The sequence below is a fragment of the Tasmannia lanceolata genome, unplaced genomic scaffold (assembly GCF_043159265.1).
Source record: "Tasmannia lanceolata isolate RefF3 unplaced genomic scaffold, GAP_Taslan_0.1 ptg000048l, whole genome shotgun sequence".
Classification (NCBI taxonomy): Eukaryota; Viridiplantae; Streptophyta; class Magnoliopsida; order Canellales; family Winteraceae; genus Tasmannia; species Tasmannia lanceolata.
This window is the reverse complement of record NW_027518725.1, coordinates 1,609,657-1,633,253: the sequence shown is the minus strand read 5'-3', so window position 1 is coordinate 1,633,253 and position 23,597 is coordinate 1,609,657. Positions and strand designations below refer to the sequence as shown.

Sequence of the window (23,597 nt, the reverse complement as noted above, 5' to 3'; positions counted from 1 at the left end):
GATACATGAAAAGATGATTACTTTCCTATATTTAGGAAATAAACCCAACCCTCGTCTAGGCACATGCATTGTAACAGTCAGCCAGTGATGTGCAATCTATGAGATCACAAGTACATAGGTTTGCATATTGAACACCGTATTTTTAATGTGTAGACATAATTTATTTATTTTTTGAAACGACGTGCGTAGACATAATGTTCATGCAACAAATCAACAAAATTGATGGCGTCCATGCCTGTGAATCACCGTTGACTTTGAAAACCAAATACTTTTATATATTTAAATGGTAACAGTATACTGTATGGATAACTAAAAAATTTGGTTTAACCAAATCCTATTGTATCATGATCGTCAATTTAGAACTCCCAATACTTTCTGATGGAAACTTCGAACTTTAACTGCCTTGATGAGACCCAGGTGTAGATATCAACAAGCATCAAGCTAACATCATCACATCACCCCCCAACCCCTCCCTCCTCTTTGGCCCCAAAGGCACAGTTCCTTCACTCTTCTTACCTGTACAGGTTCTCAGATGATTCTAGGTGTGACTTGGATCTCAGAATTATCATCAATTTTACTATGTCATACTTTGTAGGGTTTTATTAACCTGCAATCCACTAGCCAATTAAGGCCTCTTTAGCCTCTTTCAGAAAGAGCGCTGAGAAGGGAAAAAAATTCTAGGTATTTTTCACGAAAACAACCACATTACATGGAGAAGAAAGAAAACCTGAAACCAGAGATTCGGTGTAAATGTGAAAGAAAGTGATGATAATAGATGAAAATCATTTTACCTACTACACCAGGCAAATATATAAATATGAGGACTAGTTAAATTAACATGTTTAGAAAGATGGATTCTTAATTTAACTCATAAAAGAACAGATAGCATGATAATTTAAAAGAAACATGCCATTCAAAAATGTACTTAAGACACAAAGTGGAAAGATATTGAGAAAGGAATAAGTAAATAGCTCAACTGACAAAAACTTAAACGCAAAGCAACTCCTAAAACAAAATTTCCAAAACCAGCATTCAAAATCAATGAAATGTTTATGAGAAAACCTGGACGGGAAGTTCAAGCTTTGACCTCAATGTGAACCGATCTCTTCCATCGTCTCCTTCCAGTAGCTAGTTCACATGCAATATCATTGTCAATAATATATAGATCTGTACATTATCAAACTAGACAATGCATTAACTCCTTAAATTCCCATTGACATATGCCTCATCCTAACAATTCAAGGAAAAAAAGAAGTATGCAAGGAAAGACTGCTAGAACATGTCAGCAAGATGCACTAAACAAAAACAACTAATGATGAACTGTATAAATAAAAAAGGTAAAAAAATGAAGGGACGGAAGAAAGTAGCTAAAAGAAACAATCACTAAGAGAAACATAACAAGAAATGAATATAAATAAGAAGGCCCCAACCACCCCAAGCTTAGCAAGCTGGCCACCATTTGTATCCAGATACACGAGACCATGAAATTTTTGAATTTATGAAATTTCAAAAGAAGCTCTGTTAGCCCAAGGGTTCAACACTTTGTGTTTTGATGATCTAAAATCCGAAATTGATTTGTATACTGATGTACTTTGCAAGTGATGTGTATTAAACAGGCATTTCAATTAGAACAACTCAACTTGCATAAGTACAGAAACAATCACTAAGACAAACATAACAAGAAATGAATATAAATAAGAAGGCCCAACCACCCCGAGCTTAGCAAGCTGGCCACCATTTGTATCCAGATACACAAGACCATGAAATTTTCGAATTTATGAAATTTCAAAAGCAGCTCTGTTAGCCCAAGGGTTCAACACTTTATGTTTTGATGATCTACAAACCCAAATTGATTTAAGTGTATACTGATGTACTTTGCAAGTGATGTGTATTAAACAGGCATTTCAATTAGAACAACTCAACTTGCATAAGTACCATAGCCGGAGAGCTAAGCTTGGAGATGAACTCAAGATGGTGATCCACATATGTACCAAGACATTCAAGAGATCGTGAAATCACAAGCACAAGTCAAGGAGTTTACAAGCCCTAGCCAAAGGAATCAAGTGAAGACAATTTGGGCCAAGCAATCAAGGGTAGATAAGTTTTCATATTTTAGATTATATTGGAGATCCCCTCACCAAATTGTCTTGCACATTTCATTGCACTCTTCAAAATGGTTTTGCACATTTCATTGTTTCAATCAAACATTTTCAAAACCAATTTGAATCCAAAAGTGCTTTGAAAGAATGGAATTTCAAAGTCCCAAAACATATTGTTTATAAATGGGAAAATATACTTACACCAAAGCCCAAAGTTTGCCAAAATTTAAAAATTAAAATTTTCAAAAAGGGCTGGTCAACCGGACATGGCCGGTCGTCCAAGATCCGCTTGCTAGAAATCCAGCAAATAGGCAAACAACACTGGGCCAGTCGACCAAGACATGGTCGGTTGATCAGGATTACTCTTGCATTCAAGGTTTTCCAACCAATTTATTCAAAGAGCATTGATTTGTGAATTCAATTTGAGAAGAAGATCTCCTTAGGCTTAATTGTATTTACTACTTGGAGAATCTATATTGTACTTCAAGCCTATTAAGCAGCTGGGAGCATTTTCTCTTTTTTTGTTCAAACTTGTAGTGAGAAGGGTTTGTTCCCTTGAAGATCGTAGTGGAGATTGTAAGAGGCCCTCCGATCCCAGCTTGGTGTGGTGTCGGACATTAGTGGAGAATACCCAAGGAAGACAAAACTTGGAGTGGAGTAGGCCCTTGAGGGTAAGGGACTGAACCACTATAGATGGCCGTGTGGTCTCATGCATTACTCTTTCATTGGTGAACGGTAAAATCTTCCCTTTGCTCTTTTCATTTCAATTAAATCAACAAGGGCGAAAAGTAAATTGTTTGAAAAGTTTTTATAAACCCAATTCACCAATCCCCCCCCCCCCCCCCCAGCTCTCGGGTTGCCATTGGGATTTCAAGCTCATAGCATCTAAGAAACATAAATTTCAGTAACACGTGAAACAACCATTTCAAAACAAACATCCTCAGCAATCCGATTTTTGAAATGCCCAACGCAACTACAACCACCTCCACTTGTTAAGAAAATCAGGATGGTAAACTAAAATCTTGGTGTACTGTCATTGTTCCCTTGTGTGTTAGGGTACTATCATAGTTCCCTTGTGTATTAGGCAAATAGACATATACAAATTAATCGATCTAGTGATCAAGATCATAGTTTCCATAGTGGGAAGCAAGTGTGAGAAGTGATGAGTTTCGAAAAGAGAAAATACAAGAAGCGAAACGCTCTAAAGAAAGTAGAGAGAAAATGTCTGGGAAGTGTCATTGAAACTACCATTTCAAAGCATACATCCTCCCCAATTTTAAGATTTTTGAGATACATTGCACCAACATAAGTAGAGTAAGTGGGCCCTTCATTAAGTTCTAGAAGGGAAACTTACCCGAGATGTAAGTTTTGAGGAAGGTAAAGAGAAAACCCTAACTCTGGTGGGGTTTGAGGAGTAAACCCAAAGATTTGAGGATTTTAAGAAGAAAATGGACGGAGATGGATCGAGAGGAAAATAAGAAAGGAAAAATAGTGTTTTCTTGTGATCTAGGTGTAGACCCTTGGATCTTGATCAGCTTGATCTCTTCGAGCAGATACTAGTAAAAATCACTTTAAGATGATGAAGTACAAAGATAACATATCGAGAAGAAGAAAATAAGATGGAGACATGGAGTCTGGGCTCTGTTTACAGCTTCATTAAATTTGAAGTCGGTGTTCATACTGTTATCAAAACAGCATGTCGTCAAACCATTCAAAATTTAAAAAAAAACAAAAAACAGCATGTGGTCAAATGACCAAACTACCCCTAGACTCATAATCTGACTACTTCCAGCAATGGTGCACCAATATACATGGTACGATATCCAAAGTTCAAACACAAAAGGTCCACCATGGATGGACATATACAATCAAATGTCCCAGTTACAAAATCTTAATTGTCCTGTCAACAGACTATGAAAGAGTAAAAATGGAGGAATCGACAATTATAAGAAATGCTAACCAACTCAACAAGCAAAGTCCTCCAATTTGATGGTTAGTGGTGCACAAGTAAGCCTTCAAAATGAATGAAAATTTCATAAACATTTGCATCAAAATCACTGGATGTAAGAAAAATGTCTAACATAGAATGCTTCTCTTTTTTGCATTGATCCCTAATAGTTCATTAATAATTAATATCAATTTAGCCAAGCAACAATTTTTATTTTTATTTTTTGAAAAGCCAAGCAACAACACTCATGACAAAGCAACAATGCAACCATAATGCCGCTTAAAGATCTTGTGTGGTCCAAGAATTAAGAAATTCAATGCATGCCGCTCAAAGAAACATAATCATCTAATTCCAATGATCAAAAGGGCAGTATGAGAACAAGTTCCTACCAAATCCATAAAAAAAAAAAAACACAACCCACCACTCATAGGGATGTTTTGAGAAAGAAAAAACCAAATGAAACACCATTATTGTAGACTTGTTAGTACCAAGAAAGGAAGAAGAAAACAATAGAATCAAACACAATCTTAGGCAACTAGAAAATAAGCATGAAGTTAACAATTGTGATGATTAACAATCTTTTGATTTTTTACAATGACTAGAAATCACAAACCGGCCATTGAGTTTAGAGCCAAATATAATTTCAAATGGTTAGTTTCAACAAAACAAACGACGATCCAAAACAATCTTAGTGATTAAACCCGAAGGTAAAATGAAATGTTCAAACCCCAACGATAAATTTCAAAAACGTGAAACCTTCAATTTCTCAGCAAAAGTCAATCTAAATAATTGAAGATTCCTAAACAAATCCATGATACAGAAGTCGTGCGAAAATTTACACAGATACCGTTAAGATCAATTGCACAAAGGATCACATGCAAAGGATATTTAAGAAATGTCTTAGGGAAACCAGAAATACCATGAATAGTTATAAGTTGTATTATTGAATAAAATTATGTACCTGAGGAATGGTGCGCTTGAAGGTGCCGAACTTTCCTACAAAAGCATCTAAAATCCTCCCCTGTAAAAATATAAAATACAATAAAGTTGTGTCATTTCACCTAAAGCAATGCACAAAATATACAAATTGCAATTCTTTATTAATCAATAAATGAAACTAAAGCGATTGTTCACAACTTCTAGACCAATTATTTGTATAACATAAGAGCAGATCACTTAAGGATTAATAGATCCAAACCAATAAAATCCGCGCTTCGTCCATTGTTGGTTGATCGATGCCTTTCTCAAAAATGGGTTCCACCTAAGAAACCATAAACATAAATTGATAACATATGAGTCTAATAGTTAATCAAACAACCTTTAATATGTGTGCTCTTAAAATTTGAATCCCCAATTTAATGTAAAATAACCATCAAAATCATTTATTGTCTTTTAAGGGATAAAGGTTCCAAACGCACCAGATTCAACATCAGGCGAGCACAAGTGGTATGAATGCTCAACGACAAGGATGAATCGTGCATGTTTCTTGAGAACAAGTAAATAATTCGAGACAACTGCAAAATAGTGAAAGAAGGTTAGAGGTAATTACAAACCTGAACAACCATAAAGCTAATGAAAAGAAAGTGCAAAAAACAGTAACAATAGGACAGAAGAGGGCAATGTGAATAAAGAAGAGAAGATTTACACCAAAAGGGATACCAAAATATGAAAGACAAGTCCAAACACACAGGCACGAAAAGGCGTGAGGGGGGGAAGTAAATAAAAGATCAAATAAGATAAAATTTATCCAAATGTAGGTACAAATGCGATGTATAATGGGGGATATATTGATAACTCAAGAATATAACAATAAATAGTAAATTTCCTAGTTTATCCGTGTTGAAGTATATAAATGGTTAAATAACACCAACTCTCATAGCTTAAGCTTTTGGAGTAATTGGTAGTTTCATATGGTATCAGAGCTATAGGTTATGGGTTCAAATCTCAACTTCTTGATATTAAAAATCCAAGTGAAGGATCAGCCCAAAAAAAGAGGGGTCACACATGAAGGGGAGTGTTGTAGTATATAAATGGTTAAATAACACCAACTCTAACAGCTTAAGCTCTTGGAGTAATTGGTAGTTTCATAACCTTAAATTTGTTTCATGGTGAATACTCAAATTTACTAGTAGAAAGATAGGAGGGACAGATTTTTCCAAAACAGTATAAAGGAGATAAAACCACAACAGTAGATACACCAAAGAAAAAATGCATGGATTCTGATAAACAAAGAGCAGAATAAAACACAACCAATGCCCTGAAACAAAAATGGAGCAAAACCTGTGAGAGAGAAAGGTCCGCTCGAACATGATGAACAATCTCTGCAAGAATACTATAAGCCAATGGCCTCAGAGTCTCAAAACATGCCCGACCAGTCCCGACAAGAACCCTAACCAACAAAAAATACATCAAATGTTAAGTAGCAAATGACAGATTGGTTATGCTAGAATGCATCCTACAATAACCCTTACTGTCGTTAGCAAACATGCGAAAGAGACACATGTAAGGAAATTCAAACCAGCGCATTCTGTCTATGAAGAGTGGTCCTCAATGTTCACACTGAGCAATAGAGGAACACTAAGGCTTCCCTATTGGAGAACCTTGCAGTTCAAAAGATCGCTTAAACGAGTGCATTCTGTCTACGAAGGGTCCATAATGAGGCAAGTAACTATGTAGAAGAAAGATGACTTGTATGAAAAATGTTCTCTACAAACAACTCTCGTAATCAATAATAGGCAGACAATCCAACAATTTAAAATGCACAATGCCTATAAAGGACCAGAATAAGGGACCAATTATCCAAAAGAGATGCTTAGCTTGTTTGGAAAACATTGCCCTCTCAGAAGAATATGTTTTGCTGAGCAACCCCACCCACCCACTCCCTTAGGTACTTCTATCAAGGCCGGAAAATTATGTTTTGTTCATTCTTTTGGCATATGAGATTTCCACCCCCCTCTTCTCTCTCCCCCTTTGTTTTTCTTTTCGGAAAAGACAGGCCAAATGGGGTGGGAAATGCTGGAAAAGGAGTTGGAAATATCATTTCCCTTTTCTGTTTTTTCTTTTTATTTGCTGGCGTTGAACACTCCAAGGGCGTACCTCACGCACAGTTGAAGTCGACTACAACAAGGAAGCAATCAATGGGATGTTTGTAGCCATGGTTATAAAGTTCGAATTGGGAATAATTTGGCAAGGCACATGTTCTAGAAATTGGGAAAGGTTTGAGAAGAGTTTGAGAAAATTTGGAAAAAAACACATTTTTTCTCTTTTTTTTAAATGGAAAATATTGATCTTTTAAACACATTTTTTTTTTCTATTTACATGTATCTACCGTATGCATGTTTTTACTTACTTATTTTTCTAAATAAGACGGAACAAAATGCATGGAAGGACTATGAAGCACGGATACGGGTACGGGGTACAGGTACAACACGATACGGGTACGTGGATACGTGATTTTTTTTTTAAATAAGATAGGGTACATTGGGGGTACTCTGAATATAATATATTTTTATATTTTATTATATATTTATAAAAATTAAAAACTAAAGGCCCTGTTCGTTTGGGATTGTCCCAACTCCCAACCGAATGTGAGCCCCAAATAGATTATTGGACTCAAAATTAAACATAATTTCAACTTCAATAATCAGTTTTGGGCTCTCAATCGGTTGTCAGTGTCACAATCTCAAATGAACAGGGCCTAAGCCCAAACAGATTATTGGACTCAAAATTAAACATAATTTTGACTCCAATAATCATTTTTGGGCTCTCGATCAGTTGCCAGTGTCACAATCTCAAATGAACAGGGCCTAAGTGTAATTTTGAGCCCAAATGTGAGCCCCAAATAGTTTTGAATTGTTTGTTGTTTGGGTGCGTACCCAAGCGCACCCGCACCCAATAGGCACCCAATACAGGTGCGTGGGCCTCCAAAGAGTGGGTGCGTGGGCCTCCGAAGAGTACCCGTGCTTCCTTGGTTAAGTGCATGTGTTTTCTAGATTAGAATGTGAGTCTAGTTTTTGTTTTGAATTTTTGACAAGATCTACAAAATACTCTCTCTCACTCACCAAAGCCTTTGTCCCAAACTAGTTGGGGACAAGATTTACAAAATAACATATGAAAATTTGATGAATCATTCATCAAATTCACATTTGATTCAGGCAATTTGGGTTTGATTCTAAAAATTTGCACTTAATTTAAAAAGTGTGAAAAATGTTATTATTTAGGATTTTTTGAAGTTCAAAACAAGGCATCAAAAGTGAAACATATTTTTTAATTATTTGGAGAATTTGTAACTATGCTTGCTGCTGATGGTCACAAATTTGGTGGTCCTCATATGCAAAGTTGGATTTTTTGACAAAAGCAACAATATTCCTCTTTGCACTTTCTCACTCTCCACATTTTCTCTAATTAAGGAGAAGCCAAATAAGATTTTATTTTATTTTTTGATCGGTAAGCTGGGATCGAACCCCCCGACCTCAGGGTGAAAAAACATAGTCTTTACCAACTGAGCTGGAGGCTCAACCCCAAATAAGATCTTGTCGCCTTTTTTCTTATCCCTTTTACCACTTATCATAAGTTATTAAAAATATTTCCCTTTTCTAATGGATTTTTTTCAATGTCAATAATATTAAAGATTTTGTGATTTTTCCTTGTGACTCACAATCCTTTCTTTTTCAAATGAATGTTGATCAAGATCAAGGAGTGGGGTATCTTAAAATGTGTTTAGCACTTTAGCTTCATTGAAATATAATTGCGAGTAGACTTTTCTATCTTTTTAATTTTCCCCAATTAACAATTTGGAATTGTGTGCCTAATTTCCTTACAGAGTATTATTTTGTTTCTTCTAGTAATATTTTATTCGCCTGTTCAAATGAAAAAGAGCAGCACAAACCAGAACTAAAACAGACTTCATATCAACTGATAAGTTGAAACTTAATGCTCAAAAGTAGTACCTCTCTTCTAGCAGTGTGTCAATTAAAGGGAATAAACCTCGTTTGAAATCCGTCCCAAGAACATGCTTCAAGGCTACCAATGTTTCCTGTATCAAACACAACGACATTAATATAAGCAAGAGTTTTGCTAACGAGTGCCCTTAGGGCACTCATTAAGGAACATTTGGAAAGAAATTTTAGAACCATTTTACACATGTTTCAATACTTTAATATCAAAACACGTGTAAAATTTCTTTTCCATTGCACCTTAACGAGTGCCCTTAGCAAAACCCGATAAGCAAATGGAGTACAGTAATCAAATTCAAACCACACCCAAAATCTCACCTTTCTAACTGAAACCGAATCCGAGCAAGTAACAAGCAGGTTCACAATGCTTTTACATATGCTTTCTTCATGAGGCCTGATATAGTCCGCAAAACTCTTCAACAAGTAAGTTAAAAACGAAAGCGTCTTAACCTGCGATCCCTTCAACTCAATGAAGTGATTCCTCGACTGCAAAGGAACCTTTTCCGGACCCGGAACCGATATTGCCGAAACCATTAAAGGCAACAAGTGAGGAATATTAGTCTGAACAAGCCGCCCGTACAATTGAAAGAGGAACATTACAACCAGGGGACTTTCCGTCACGATTTTGAATGATCTTGTGCTAGGGTTTAGCTGCCCAGTGTACCCAGATACCGGCGGGCCCAAACCCTCTGATAATTGCATAGAATTCGAAAGAGGAGGAGGCGGCGGCGGCGGCGGCGGATTATTATCAACCTCTCCTCGGGTCGATTCATCAAAGAAATATGAAACAGTGGATCGAAAATTCTGGTAAATTGTGCATACAAAATCAAGGAAAGGCTGGACTTCATTTTCAAGACTGGGTCTAAAATTGCGCAATAGATCGAAGATTATTCGGATGCAAATTAGGCCATTTTCTTCATTATCTAGGGTTAGGACTTGCATAGCGACTTTGAGAAGTTCTTGGACGAAAGGGCGAAGGACTTCACTGTGGGGAAGGCGGTTTAGGATTTCGACTATGATGTTTCGGAGCTTGTGTTCTTGGTTATCAGAGAGTTGGGGTTTTGTGATTTGTGTCAGGATTATCTGGAAAGCGCGAAAGTAGCATTTTAGGAAGTTTAGGTATTCAGATGTGTGTGCGATTTCGAGGCTGTCGCGAACTTCCATTGCCATTTGAAGCCGAGTTTGGATTGCTGTGTTAAAAATAAATAAATAAAAGGAAAATAAACAGAATTAGGGTAAAGTAGAGATTAAGTTAAGGAAGTAAAATTAGATGAGAGGGAAATTTGTGAATTTTAGAGAGAAGTTATAATAAGAAGGAGGGTTTTGCTTTAAGGTGGATTGGAAAATAAATTTTACAATCATTTTGATAAAGAAGTCTCAAAACATGTGTAGAAGTGTGAAAACATGTGTAAAATGATTGTAAAAAAAAGGGTTTGTGATAGTTGTGAAATCAAATGAGAGAAAAATTTGTGAAATTTAGAGAGAAAGTGCAATAAAAAAGGGAAGAGATATCCCCCCCTTTACGTTATCCGTTAAGTTTTAAAGGAAGAGAAAAACGTTAAAGGGGGTGAATTTATCCTCAAGTAGTGAGCCATCCTCACAGAAACCGTTAAGGGGGGGGATTTTATCCATCTAAGGGTCATTTCCCTAAAAAAAAGGGTTATGCTTGCATTGGAAAAAGGAATTTTACAATCATTTACGCATGTTTTCATACTTTGATAGGAGTTTTGATACTTTTTTGTCAAAAAATATGTAAAATTTCTTTTCCAAAAGCAGCTTAACGAGTGCCCTAAGGGGACTCTTTAACAAAACCCTAGAATAAATGAATAAATTAAATCAAACGAAAGAGAAATTTATGAAATTTAGAGAGAAGATGCAATAAAAATAAATAAATTTTACAATTAATTTACACATGTTTTCATAGATTTACACATGAATTGATACTTTTTTATCAAAAAATATGTAAAATTTCTTTTCAAATTAGCAAAACCCTAAAAAAAAAAACCTCAGCAAAACCCTAAAAAATGAAGTGGAGTGTCTGTGTACCTATGTCTGGCTCGACTAGGCGTCGAGCATGCTGCTCGAAGTTCTGAATTGGACTCATTTTTGGCGTTGCAGAGAAGAACTCTATTGTTCCTGCTTGGGAGATTTGGGGTTTTAGGGTTTGGGGAAGGGGGCGAATTGGTAAAACAGGGGGGAGTGTTGAGGGGAAAATTGGGAGGAGCGGTGCGGAGCGCTCTTTCTGTGTGCCCCTTACTCTCTGCCTTGCTTATAAAGGACGCTTGGCAAAATTTCTTGGAAAAAAGGGATTTGCTAGGAGCTTTTGCGGAGGGGAATTTCGCCCGGTACTCTCTTCCTGCTTGTAAAGGGCGCTTGGCAAAATTTCTTGGGAAAAAGAGATTTGCTAGGAGCTTTTGCGAAAAGGAATTTCGCCTTTGGCTGTTGCAGGAGAGAGAGTCACACAGGGCTAACTTTTCAACGGATTTTGTCTTATTCGTTTAATAATTCATTTTAATGGTTACTAGGAGGGTCTTTTGTAGAAATGAATTTCGCCGTTGGTTGTTGCATGAAAGAGCAGTCAAACCGGCCCAATTATCAGCGGATTTTGTCTTATTCATTCAATTAGTTTGAGTGGCTGCTCCTGTTGCAAAATGCCTTACTGCGAAATTCCCTAGCAAATCTCAACAAAAAAAAGGGAAAATTATAAAAAAAATGCAAAGTTTTGTCTAAATTGTGAATAAAGGGAATTGATTTAAAATTTATAAAAAAGGTATTGTCAGGGAAGAGAATATGGCTTTTAGGACAAATATACCCCTCCTACCTCTTTTTTCTCTCCACCTTTCTGCACCTATCCCTATGCACTTATTACCTTTTTCACCTACTACCTTCTTCTTCCTCAAGACTTTTCTAACGTGGAAAACTCCATGGAAGGGTTTTGAAGGTTGCCATTTACAACAGGGTTTGGTAATCATGAGGGTTTATTCATGATAAACTTATCGAAGCAGTGTTACAAAATGCAAAGAAAATGAATTTTGAGCTTAAAACTGAATTTTGTTGTTTTTCCCATTTTCAAGATAAATCCATTTTTTGCATTTTTTATTCTAAAACATCAAAATCAAGCTTCAATTTATGGTTGCCTGCATGACACTAAGATCACAATGTATATCCCTATTATCCTTCGAATTTTTACTCAATTTGAAAATAAAAATCTTTGGAATTATCCCTATTCTACTGGCTTCCGTCGGAAGTCCGAACAAAACTTCGGACTCTCGAATGGAAGCCAGTATACATAACCAAACTATTGGTTCCATTCAGAAGTCCGAAGGTTTGTTCGGACTTCTGAACAAACGTTCGGACTTCCGACGGAAGACAGTCAAACTTTGTAGTTCGGTAATTGTCATATGTTAGTGTGGTACCCGATCCCTCGAGAGGGGTGGGGCGCGAGCCGCCGCTCCTTCTCTCTTGGTCTCTCGTATCCACGCGATTGGCGTGTGTTTTTAATTGTTGATTGTAATTCGTCTTTTATGTGAACTTGGGATCACTAAGGCAATCCGAACTCCACACGAAAGAGACTGACAGAGTCGCCACCTAGATGTGGGATCTAGGACCCCTAATTAACCAGAAATCTAGACTCGCTACCTGGTTACGAGAATGGAAGGTATGGGGAGTTATCCACCACATGCACCATTCCTGCCCGATAATCGGTCTTCGATTCCAAAAGCTAACTCTTTTAAATTTATTTTAAATGGCTCATTCAACTCTATGTTAATGTGCGAACTAAGTGACATGCATCCTATGATCTAATTTCAATGTGAATCCTAGATGTGTATCTTGATTTATTAATTTGTCTGGATTCAATCTAAGTGAAAGTTCTCCTAGAATTCTAATTTCATGGAAAATCCTAAGTGATTTGATTAAGCATTTACAAGAAAATTAATATACAAAACACCACAATTTGTTATGGTGCCGACTCGCGGGTGGTATGCCGTCAGACATCCAAGCTGCCTACGTACCCAAGCCTCACTGGGATCAGAGTCGACGTAGTTCGGTGCACCTAAGCTAAGCTACTTATGCCTAACTCAACTAGGACACCGACCTAGACGGGATTGACTGTTTCAACAGTTTTAGGAGAAGTTATTTAATTCAAGTTGAGGATTTTATTATCTTAAGATTTCATCTAAGATGCTATATGATTCTCATCTAAATGCAAATGGTCCCTTAGACTAATGCAGGTTTGCCTACATCCTAGTTTACTAGGCTTGTCCTAGGGAAAGATTGGGTGACTAGTGTAACTAGACCTATGGCACGGTTGCTATACATAGCAAACGTCCGTGATGAGGCTGGACTCCTAACTCTAGGACTCCCTAAAACCTAAGACTCCCTAAAACTTAGGACACGACACGACACCGGTGTTCCTAAATTGGGCTCTAAGGGTTCCTAAAGGAATTTTGAATCCACCGGCTCTTGGAAATCTCGAATTCTTTTGGGCTTGTGGAAACTTTTAGAGTTTTCTTGAAGCTTTTATTATCTGAAGGTATTTAGTGTGTTTGGTAGCTTTTAAAGTTGTTTATTTAGAAGGTTTTAGTTTCACTTGAAATTTTTAGTGGTCTTTTGGTTAATGGCTTTTAACGGATTTTTATCAGTGGATTTTAAATGGGTGAATTTTAGTTTTGTTAATTTTAGGTTGGATGTACTTTAGATTAATGTCTTTCGATTTTGGTTTGGAAAATGACGTTAACACAACCAAGTTTTGACAATTGCACAAATTCGACAAACCATTGACCATTAAAAGATCTAACAAATGCAGCCCACTAAAACTGTCGTAACTCTTTAACCGCTTGGCCAAATTCAACGTACGAACATGCGTTGGAAAGATATTTTATAGGGCTACAACTTTTTAGTTCTCCATTGTTTGTAAATCTGTGATTTAGAGGTTCGAATTTGTGTTGCAAACAAAAGGACAGCAACATTAAACTGGAAATGCCTAAAGGTGTGCCGCAACCATTTTGGACTTAACTTTTTAACCACTCGCCGTCTGATCTAGCACGAATACTCGTTGGAAACGGCACGAAAATATCTACGACTTTGTAGTTAACCATTTCCCACGATTCTGTTGTTTAGAGGTCGAAAAATCTGTTTAAAGTCTAACAGCTAGCACTATGACGGGAATGATATTGGCACCCCCATGTTTTCTTTTGATAGTTCTTATTTTTTTTAGTGATTAAAAGACGGTGAATATGAAAAATGGCTTGAATGGGCCTGAGATTAGATTCAAATGGGATGTTTGAAAAAGGGGTTGTTTTTATCTACTTGGCAAGGTGGGGTATGGATATTGGGTTCTTGAGATTGAGTGGGGGCTGTTGTTATCAAATTGGAGTGGGGGCTGTTGTTATCAATTGAAAGATGGAGATTTTGTAAGCCAAATTAAATGGGTTTTGATAATTCACGTAAAATTCAAGTTTTCTTTCTTGTAAATGTTCAAAATTTTTAATGAATTGTTTTCCCAAAAGAAATCTAAATTCCCTAACAAGCCAATGATTTCAAAATCCCATCACAAATAGGTTCTAATGACCCTATCACATTAATTATATTTAGCATAAGTGAGAACATGACCAAGGCCAAACTAGTACGAAATTAAACATGACATCAACCAAAATATACGCAAAACAACACTCAATCCTACAAATATAGAAAAGAAAATAAAATTCCAAAAGGCATACCTTTTTGTAGACGATATTCCATGCAAACTTATGGAGAAGAGGGATTTGGTCTAGAGAGAGGGCTTGAATTTTCTAAGAGAGGGGTTCTCTCCTCTTTTCTTCTCTTATTTCTTTTGATGGTGGGATGAGAGGGTATTTATAGGAGAATGGGATAGGAGGTTAGGTGAGGTTAGGTGAGGTTAGGTAAGGTTAGGTGAGGTTAGGTAAGGTTAGGTGAGGTTAGGTGAGGTTTGGTGAGGTTTGGATGGTTATGATGAGAGGAGAGGTTAGGTGAGGTTAGGTGAGGTTTGGATGGTTAGGATGAGAGGAGAGGTTAGGTGGTTTTGGATGGTTAGACCCAGGTCATGATCTGCCACTGATCTAACGATTTACGGAAATCGGGTCTCGGAATAGAATCAGGGTCCGGGCTATGAAGTGACCCTAGCTTATTTTGTCCCGATTGATGATCCGTAAAGTCAGATCAAGATATTAATGACCTAAAACATATAAATCAATGATAGAGGGGGTTCTCACATGGATTTAACACACTAATTTATTTGTCGATTAAAACAAAACAAAATGGGGTGTCTACAGATGCCCCTCTTTGGTAGAGATGACGTAGTCATTGAATACCAAAGTTAAAAATGACAGAACCATTTTGCGTAGCTTTAATCGACAAAGGACTCTCTAGACACAACGCACCTTAACATAATGCAAAACCTTAGATGAAACCCTAGAACTTGAATAATAAAAAAAAAACTCGATGCGGCGCCGTTCACAAACGGGCAATTAGAGAATGAGATATCATTTTCGAATGGATTCTGAAGGAAAAGGACAAAGATCGCTCTCAAACAGTTTTTAGAAGGAGATGAGACGCCGCTCACAAGCGGGTTCAACGAGGATAAGAAGCATTCCCAAATGGACTTGGATAATGAGGCACCGTTCACAAACGGCCTCTAGGAGGATAGAAAACCATTCACAAATGGACTCGAGAAAAGAGGCACCGTTCACAAACGGGCTCAAGGAGAAGACAAGACCATTCACAAATGGACTCGAGAAATGAGGCACCGTTCACAAACGGGCTCAAGGAGGACGATACCATTCACAAATGGATTCGAGAAAAGAGGCACCGTTCACAAACGGGCTCAAGGAGAAGACAAGACCATTCACAAATGGACTCGAGAAATGAGGCACCGTTCACAAACGGGCTCAAGGAGGACGATACCATTCACAAATGGATTCGAGAAAAGAGGCACCATTCACAAACGGGCTCAAGGATAAGACAAGACCATTCACAAATGGACTCGAGAAATGAGGCACCATTCACAAACAGGCTCAAGGAGAAGACGAGACCATTCACAAATGGACTCGAGAAATGAGGCACCGTTCACAAACGGGCTCAAGGAGAAGACGAGACCATTCACAAATGGATTCGAGAAATGAGGCATCGTTCACAAACGGGCTCAAGGAGAAGACAAGACCATTCACAAATGGATTCGAGAAATGAGGCACCGTTCACAAACGGGCTCAAGGAGAAGACAAGACCATTCACAAATGGATTCGAGAAATGAGGCACCGTTCACAAACGGGCTCAAGGAGAAGACAAGACCATTCACAAATGGACTCGAGAAATGAGGCACCGTTCACAAACGGGCTCAAAGAGGACACGAGACCATTCACAAATGGACTCAGAAAATGAGGCACCGTTCACAAACGGGCTCAAGGAGAAGATGAGACAATTCACAAATGGACTCAGAGAATGAGACACCTGTTCACAAACGGGTTCGAGGAGAAGACGAGACCATTCACAAATGGACTCGAGAAATGAGGCACCGTTCACAAACGGGCTCGAAGAATTTAGGGATTTTTTTATGAACTTGAATTTGACGTAGGAATGGATTTTTATTTTTATTTTTTAATTAAGGATTTGGATTTGATAAATTTTTTTAATTTTGGAAAATGAGGTACCGTCCGCAAACGGGCTCAAGGAGAAGATGAGACCATTCACAAATGGCCTCGAGAAAAGAGGCACCGTTCACAAACGGGCTCAAAGAGGACATGAGACCATTCACAAATGGACTCAGAGAATGAGAAACCTGTTCACAAACGGGTTCAAGGAGAAGACGAGACCATCCCCAAATGGCCTCGAGAAAAGAGGCACCGTTCACAAACGGGCTCAAAGAGGGCATGAGATTTTTCATGAACTTGAATTTGACGTAAGATTGGATTTGTTTGAATCGGGGATTGGTTTTGATGAATTTTTTATTTTTGGGAAATGAGGTACCGTCCGCAAACGGGCTCAAGGAGAAGACGAGACCATTCACAAACGGCCTCGAGAAATGAGGCACCTTTCACAGAAGGGCTCAAAGAGGACATGAGATTTTTCATGAACTTGAATTTGACGTAAGATTGGATTTGTTTGAATCGGGGATTGGATTTGATGAATTTTTATTTTTGGGAAATGAGGTACCGTCCGCAAACGGGCTCAAGGAGAAGACGAGACCATTCACAAATGGGCTCGAGAAATGAGGCACCGTTCACAAACGGGCTCGACGACACAAGATAGCTTTGATTGATGAATTCAACAATGAAAAATTTAGAGATTTTTATGAATTTGAATTTGACGTAGGATTGGATTTTTTGAATTGGGGATTGGATTTGATGAATTTTTGATTTTTTGAGAAATGAGGCACCGTCCACAAACGGGCTCAAGGAGGACATGAGACCATTCATAAATGAACTCAGAAAATGAGGCACCGTTCACAAATGGGCTCAAGGAGAAGACGAAACCATTCACAAATGGACTCGAGAGATGAGGCACCGTTCATAAACGGGCTCAAGGAGAAGACGAGGCCATTTGCAAATGGGCTCGAGAAAAGAGGTACCGTTCACAAACGGGCTCGAAGAATTTAGAGATTTTCCATGAACTTGAATTTGACGTAAGATTGGATTTGATGAATTTTTTATTTTTTTGAACTCAATGAAATCGGGGATATTATGGATCGTGCCCGACAAAGATGTTGGAAACTAGGACTTTGACGAATGATGAAACGGCAAACCTTTGGAACGAAGAACCATTACTAGCAAGAATGGATTAGGAACATTTTTATGAAACTTCAACAAGATTTTTCTCAAAGAGACTGCTGGTCTTGTCTTCTGGGGATTTTGATAACTGAAACCTTGAACAAGACATTTGAGATTGGTAATTTAGAACAACGACTCTCTTGGATATTAACATGGAAAAGCGGGATCTGCTTCTTGACATGTGTTTAGATAAACATTTCTTGACCAGGATAACTAACCGGAAGGGAATTATGAATTTGAATGGTTCATCTTTCTGAGAAATTGGCTCAACCACCATTGCATCTGAGGTTCTTCCAAGCTTAAGGTGCCTTCCTGGGGTATGATCTTTTTACGGAAGCTGGGCTTTCTGATGTTTCTACTTCTGAATTTTTCTGAGCTGATCTTCTTTGAAATGAAGTTGTTTGACTAAATTCTCGAGCTCTTTCAGGTATAATTGCAGGGAGATGCCTAGGCCTGGCCTCCTTCACCAAGACAGTTACATCATTTGGACATAGGAACGACAATTGACTCTTTCTAAAGAGAAAACTTAGATGAAAGGCACTACTCAAAGGATTGAGCAGCCCTGAAGGAGTGAACTTAGAATAATAAAGATTGACTGACTATACTGACAAACATAGTGATGCTTCTGACTTAGTTAATGTTTTGTTTGGTAAGTCTATCCTTTCAAGGAATAGTTTTTCAATTGGTAAACACCGGACTTCTTCCTCGAAACAGTAATGCCTCAAGAATTTAATTACGACCCCTAAGATTGCTTAGCTTCAATGCCCCCAGTTTTGAGGATATCACTTGAATTTGCTTGAACTTCAGTTGATCTTCAGTCTTGATACCGGCTGTTGCCTTCTTATACTGATTCTCTTACCGTGACCAAGTCACCTCTTCAGGGTTTTTAATTTGGCGGACCGCGCTAGCCTTAACTTTTGCCTGAACCACCTTTCTAGGTTTTCGATCCAGCAGGCTATCCCCTTAGCTTTTGCCTAAGCCGCCCTTTCGGGTTTTCAACTTAGCAGGGGAATGATCTTAAATTTTGCCTAGACCGCCCTTTCAGGTTTTCAGTCTAGCAGATCTTCAAACTCCGTTATTTTTCTTATTCATCATCATTTCATTTTTTTATTGTATCTCAGGACCTAGCTCATTAGTTCTGAACACCAGAAGGACTTTTATAGGTAGGATAGGGCTTTTCAAAGAATGGCTTAAGGCTCAACAAAGATTTCGACCGAACCTGTGAACAGGTCGCCTACATATCCCAAGGTAGGAATCAGGTCGTGTGTAGTTCAGGGCGAATGCCCCTAGTTTGAAGATAAATTGTTTGATTTTTTTTTTCCTTTTTTCTTTTCTTTCTGGAACAATTAACTTCTCTTCTTTTGGAACTTGTCCCTCTCTTTTTTTTTTGAAAGGATTGAATTTCTTTTCCTTTTTGAATCGACCGAACTCGGTTCAACCGAGTTGCCTACGTACCCCAGTATAGGGATCAGGTCTCGCGTAGTTCGGGGGAATGCCCCAAGTTTGATGGGTTTTCAAGAAAATTTGATTTAGGCTCGAAGGGTTTGCAAATCGGTATTCTTTTGACATTGGGTTTTGATTTTGGGATTTAATCGGCCAAAGGAGGCCTTTCGATGTTCAGATTGGGAATCGATCTAGGTTACTAGAGTCCCTCTGGTACTGATTATTTTTTTTTCTCTTTTGTTTTTTTTTTTCGCGGAGTTTGACGGCATTTCCAGGTAAGAGATAATGGATCTTCTTCTTTCAAGATTCTAATACGTGCTTTTGACTTTCATAGAGCGAAACTTGTTCTTTGACATCCTCCATCTATGGATTCGTACTCTCGATATCTGATGATCACTTTTCATTGTTTGCTTTTGAACTTTTCATCTTGAATTTGTTGGCTTTATGAATTTGAGAACCAAGGTCATTGATTGGAAATATGAAAGTTGTTTCCACTCTATGCCCCTTGTATAGCATATATCTTCTCACTTTCTTCATTTTCTTTGAGCTTTCCATCTATGTCTTGCCCCTGGTATCGGTTGTAGCTTTTCTAGACAATCTTCTTATTCTTGAAATAATTTTATCAATTCTTCACACTCTTTAGAGGGTAATGTATTTTCAATCGGCATTCACTGAATCAAAGTTTCAGTGCCAGTGTTTATCATTTCAATTTCATCTTTGAAAGGTTGGGATTGGCGCTCCTCCTCTCGTTCAAGTAATTGCTGTGACTCAAGTGGAGTTTCGTCAATTTTGTCCTCATTTGAGGAGGGAGTCTTATTTTAAGATCAGAAGCACACTTAAGAACAGACACAAGTGAACTTTTTGGAACTGACTGAAATTTTATTTAAAGAAAAGCTATTACATCAGACGACCTATCCTGAACATGCTCACGATTCACAACTCTAAATAAGAAAGAGAAACAGAAGATAACTTGCCTGGACTAGGCATTGACCTTTAACTGTAAGACCGGACTCAACAATTATACTGACCATGATGACTGACTCAACATAAAATAGTAAGTGACTAAAACTTTAACTGCTGCAACTGTTTGGCGTTGAAGGCTCGGCGAAGGCTGGTTCGTTCTGAACATCATCATGGCTGATACTTTCAATTTTGGACAATGATGACTGATTCGCATAGGGAAATGCCCCTAGCTCAATGATTCTGAGAGTGAACTCTGAAGGACTTAGCAAAATAATTTTGAAAAAGGTAGCCCCTAGAGGAGGAACAGACCAGGGGTACAAGCAAGATTGGATTATCTGGACCAGGCATGATCAGATCATGAGAACGCATAATCGAAAGATTGTGAGATTCTGCATCTGCCAGTTAGGGGATGGCATGAAGATACGATCGAATCGTATGACAGAAGAACGAAAGACGCACGATCAAAAGATTAGATGAGATAGCATAAGATTGCTTTCAACGGATAGATCATGAATGACTAATCCTATGAGATCTTTGAAAATTATGGGATTTATATCCTAACCCAAAGGGAAATTTTTTTTTTTTTTTTTTTTTTTCACATTTTATCAGTGTTACCTGAAGGCATCAACCCTAATCCTAATCTATCGGAGTGGAGAGAGAATCTCGACTCATGACTTTGTTCGTGTATCTAAGGACCGATCGTGACCATTGGAAGATGGACCACGGCCTAATCTAGACACCAATGGGTAGGATATCCTAAACTAGGCTCACACACATGATGCACATGTGTTCGTATACTACATGCATGTGTGGGTTAATCTAGGGTTAAGGCCAAGAGTTCCCTTAGCGCGAATCCCTGTTCGATATACTGTACCAGTGTCCGGCGTATCAGTACGTGAACAAGAGATCCGTTTACGTACCATAAAGGTACTAGGCTAAGGGTGGAATGCTTCTATAGCACAGAGGCACCAGGTGATGAAATCCCAGTCAACCATGCTAGATAACACTCCGGGTTCCTAAAATAGGACGTGTGTGCACGTGAGATGCAAGAGTTTAGATGCAAGTGATGTAAGTGTGTGCAATATGTTTGCGCAATCTATGATGCCCTCAGGTTTTGTTAGGTTAAGTTCGAGTAAAATGTGATGAGAAAATAAAACAAGACAAACTAATCTAACAAGTATAGAGTTTTTATGAGCCAGTTAAATTAAATTCAAATGAATTATCTTTTGAAATTTTAATGAAGTTAGGTGGTCCCCAGCAGAGTCGCCAGACTGTGGTACCCGATCCCTCGAGAGGGGTGGGGCGCGAGCCGCCGCTCCTTCTCTCTTGGTCTCTCGTATCCACGCGATTGGCGTGTGTTTTTAATTGTTGATTGTAATTCGTCTTTTATGTGAACTTGGGATCACTAAGGCAATCCGAACTCCACACGAAAGAGACTGACAGAGTCGCCACCTAGATGTGGGATCTAGGACCCCTAATTAACCAGAAATCTAGACTCGCTACCTGGTTACGAGAATGGAAGGTATGGGGAGTTATCCACCACATGCACCATTCCTGCCCGATAATCGGTCTTCGATTCCAAAAGCTAACTCTTTTAAATTTATTTTAAATGGCTCATTCAACTCTATGTTAATGTGCGAACTAAGTGACATGCATCCTATGATCTAATTTCAATGTGAATCCTAGATGTGTATCTTGATTTATTAATTTGTCTGGATTCAATCTAAGTGAAAGTTCTCCTAGAATTCTAATTTCATGGAAAATCCTAAGTGATTTGATTAAGCATTTACAAGAAAATTAATATACAAAACACCACAATTTGTTATGGTGCCGACTCGCGGGTGGTATGCCGTCAGACATCCAAGCTGCCTACGTACCCAAGCCTCACTGGGATCAGAGTCGACGTAGTTCGGTGCACCTAAGCTAAGCTACTTATGCCTAACTCAACTAGGACACCGACCTAGACGGGATTGACTGTTTCAACAGTTTTAGGAGAAGTTATTTAATTCAAGTTGAGGATTTTATTATCTTAAGATTTCATCTAAGATGCTATATGATTCTCATCTAAATGCAAATGGTCCCTTAGACTAATGCAGGTTTGCCTACATCCTAGTTTACTAGGCTTGTCCTAGGGAAAGATTGGGTGACTAGTGTAACTAGACCTATGGCACGGTTGCTATACATAGCAAACGTCCGTGATGAGGCTGGACTCCTAACTCTAGGACTCCCTAAAACCTAAGACTCCCTAAAACTTAGGACACGACACGACACCGGTGTTCCTAAATTGGGCTCTAAGGGTTCCTAAAGGAATTTTGAATCCACCGGCTCTTGGAAATCTCGAATTCTTTTGGGCTTGTGGAAACTTTTAGAGTTTTCTTGAAGCTTTTATTATCTGAAGGTATTTAGTGTGTTTGGTAGCTTTTAAAGTTGTTTATTTAGAAGGTTTTAGTTTCACTTGAAATTTTTAGTGGTCTTTTGGTTAATGGCTTTTAACGGATTTTTATCAGTGGATTTTAAATGGGTGAATTTTAGTTTTGTTAATTTTAGGTTGGATGTACTTTAGATTAATGTCTTTCGATTTTGGTTTGGAAAATGACGTTAACACAACCAAGTTTTGACAATTGCACAAATTCGACAAACCATTGACCATTAAAAGATCTAACAAATGCAGCCCACTAAAACTGTCGTAACTCTTTAACCGCTTGGCCAAATTCAACGTACGAACATGCGTTGGAAAGATATTTTATAGGGCTACAACTTTTTAGTTCTCCATTGTTTGTAAATCTGTGATTTAGAGGTTCGAATTTGTGTTGCAAACAAAAGGACAGCAACATTAAACTGGAAATGCCTAAAGGTGTGCCGCAACCATTTTGGACTTAACTTTTTAACCACTCGCCGTCTGATCTAGCACGAATACTCGTTGGAAACGGCACGAAAATATCTACGACTTTGTAGTTAACCATTTCCCACGATTCTGTTGTTTAGAGGTCGAAAAATCTGTTTAAAGTCTAACAGCTAGCACTATGACGGGAATGATATTGGCACCCCCATGTTTTCTTTTGATAGTTCTTATTTTTTTTAGTGATTAAAAGACGGTGAATATGAAAAATGGCTTGAATGGGCCTGAGATTAGATTCAAATGGGATGTTTGAAAAAGGGGTTGTTTTTATCTACTTGGCAAGGTGGGGTATGGATATTGGGTTCTTGAGATTGAGTGGGGGCTGTTGTTATCAAATTGGAGTGGGGGCTGTTGTTATCAATTGAAAGATGGAGATTTTGTAAGCCAAATTAAATGGGTTTTGATAATTCACGTAAAATTCAAGTTTTCTTTCTTGTAAATGTTCAAAATTTTTAATGAATTGTTTTCCCAAAAGAAATCTAAATTCCCTAACAAGCCAATGATTTC

General features: G+C 38.0%; 1 protein-coding gene across 2 annotated transcripts in view; it reads right to left on the bottom strand.

Annotated features, from left to right (window-relative positions):
* Nucleotides 1-11,251, bottom strand: part of LOC143864410 (uncharacterized) — a 47,163-nt gene extending 35,912 nt beyond the window's left edge. For both annotated transcript variants that reach the window (XM_077375344.1, XM_077375346.1), the window contains exons 1-8: nt 11,049-11,251; nt 9,321-10,192; nt 8,997-9,082; nt 6,328-6,436; nt 5,466-5,561; nt 5,246-5,308; nt 5,009-5,068; nt 1,063-1,128 (exon numbers count right to left, since the gene is read on the bottom strand). In XM_077375344.1, coding sequence (XP_077231459.1) covers nt 1,063-1,128; nt 5,009-5,068; nt 5,246-5,308; nt 5,466-5,561; nt 6,328-6,436; nt 8,997-9,082; nt 9,321-10,192; nt 11,049-11,106 — 1,410 coding nt within the window. In that variant the 5' untranslated portion in view covers nt 11,107-11,251. The remainder of the gene's footprint in view (nt 1-1,062; nt 1,129-5,008; nt 5,069-5,245; nt 5,309-5,465; nt 5,562-6,327; nt 6,437-8,996; nt 9,083-9,320; nt 10,193-11,048) is intronic.
* Between the last annotated feature and the right edge of the window lie 12,346 nt (nt 11,252-23,597).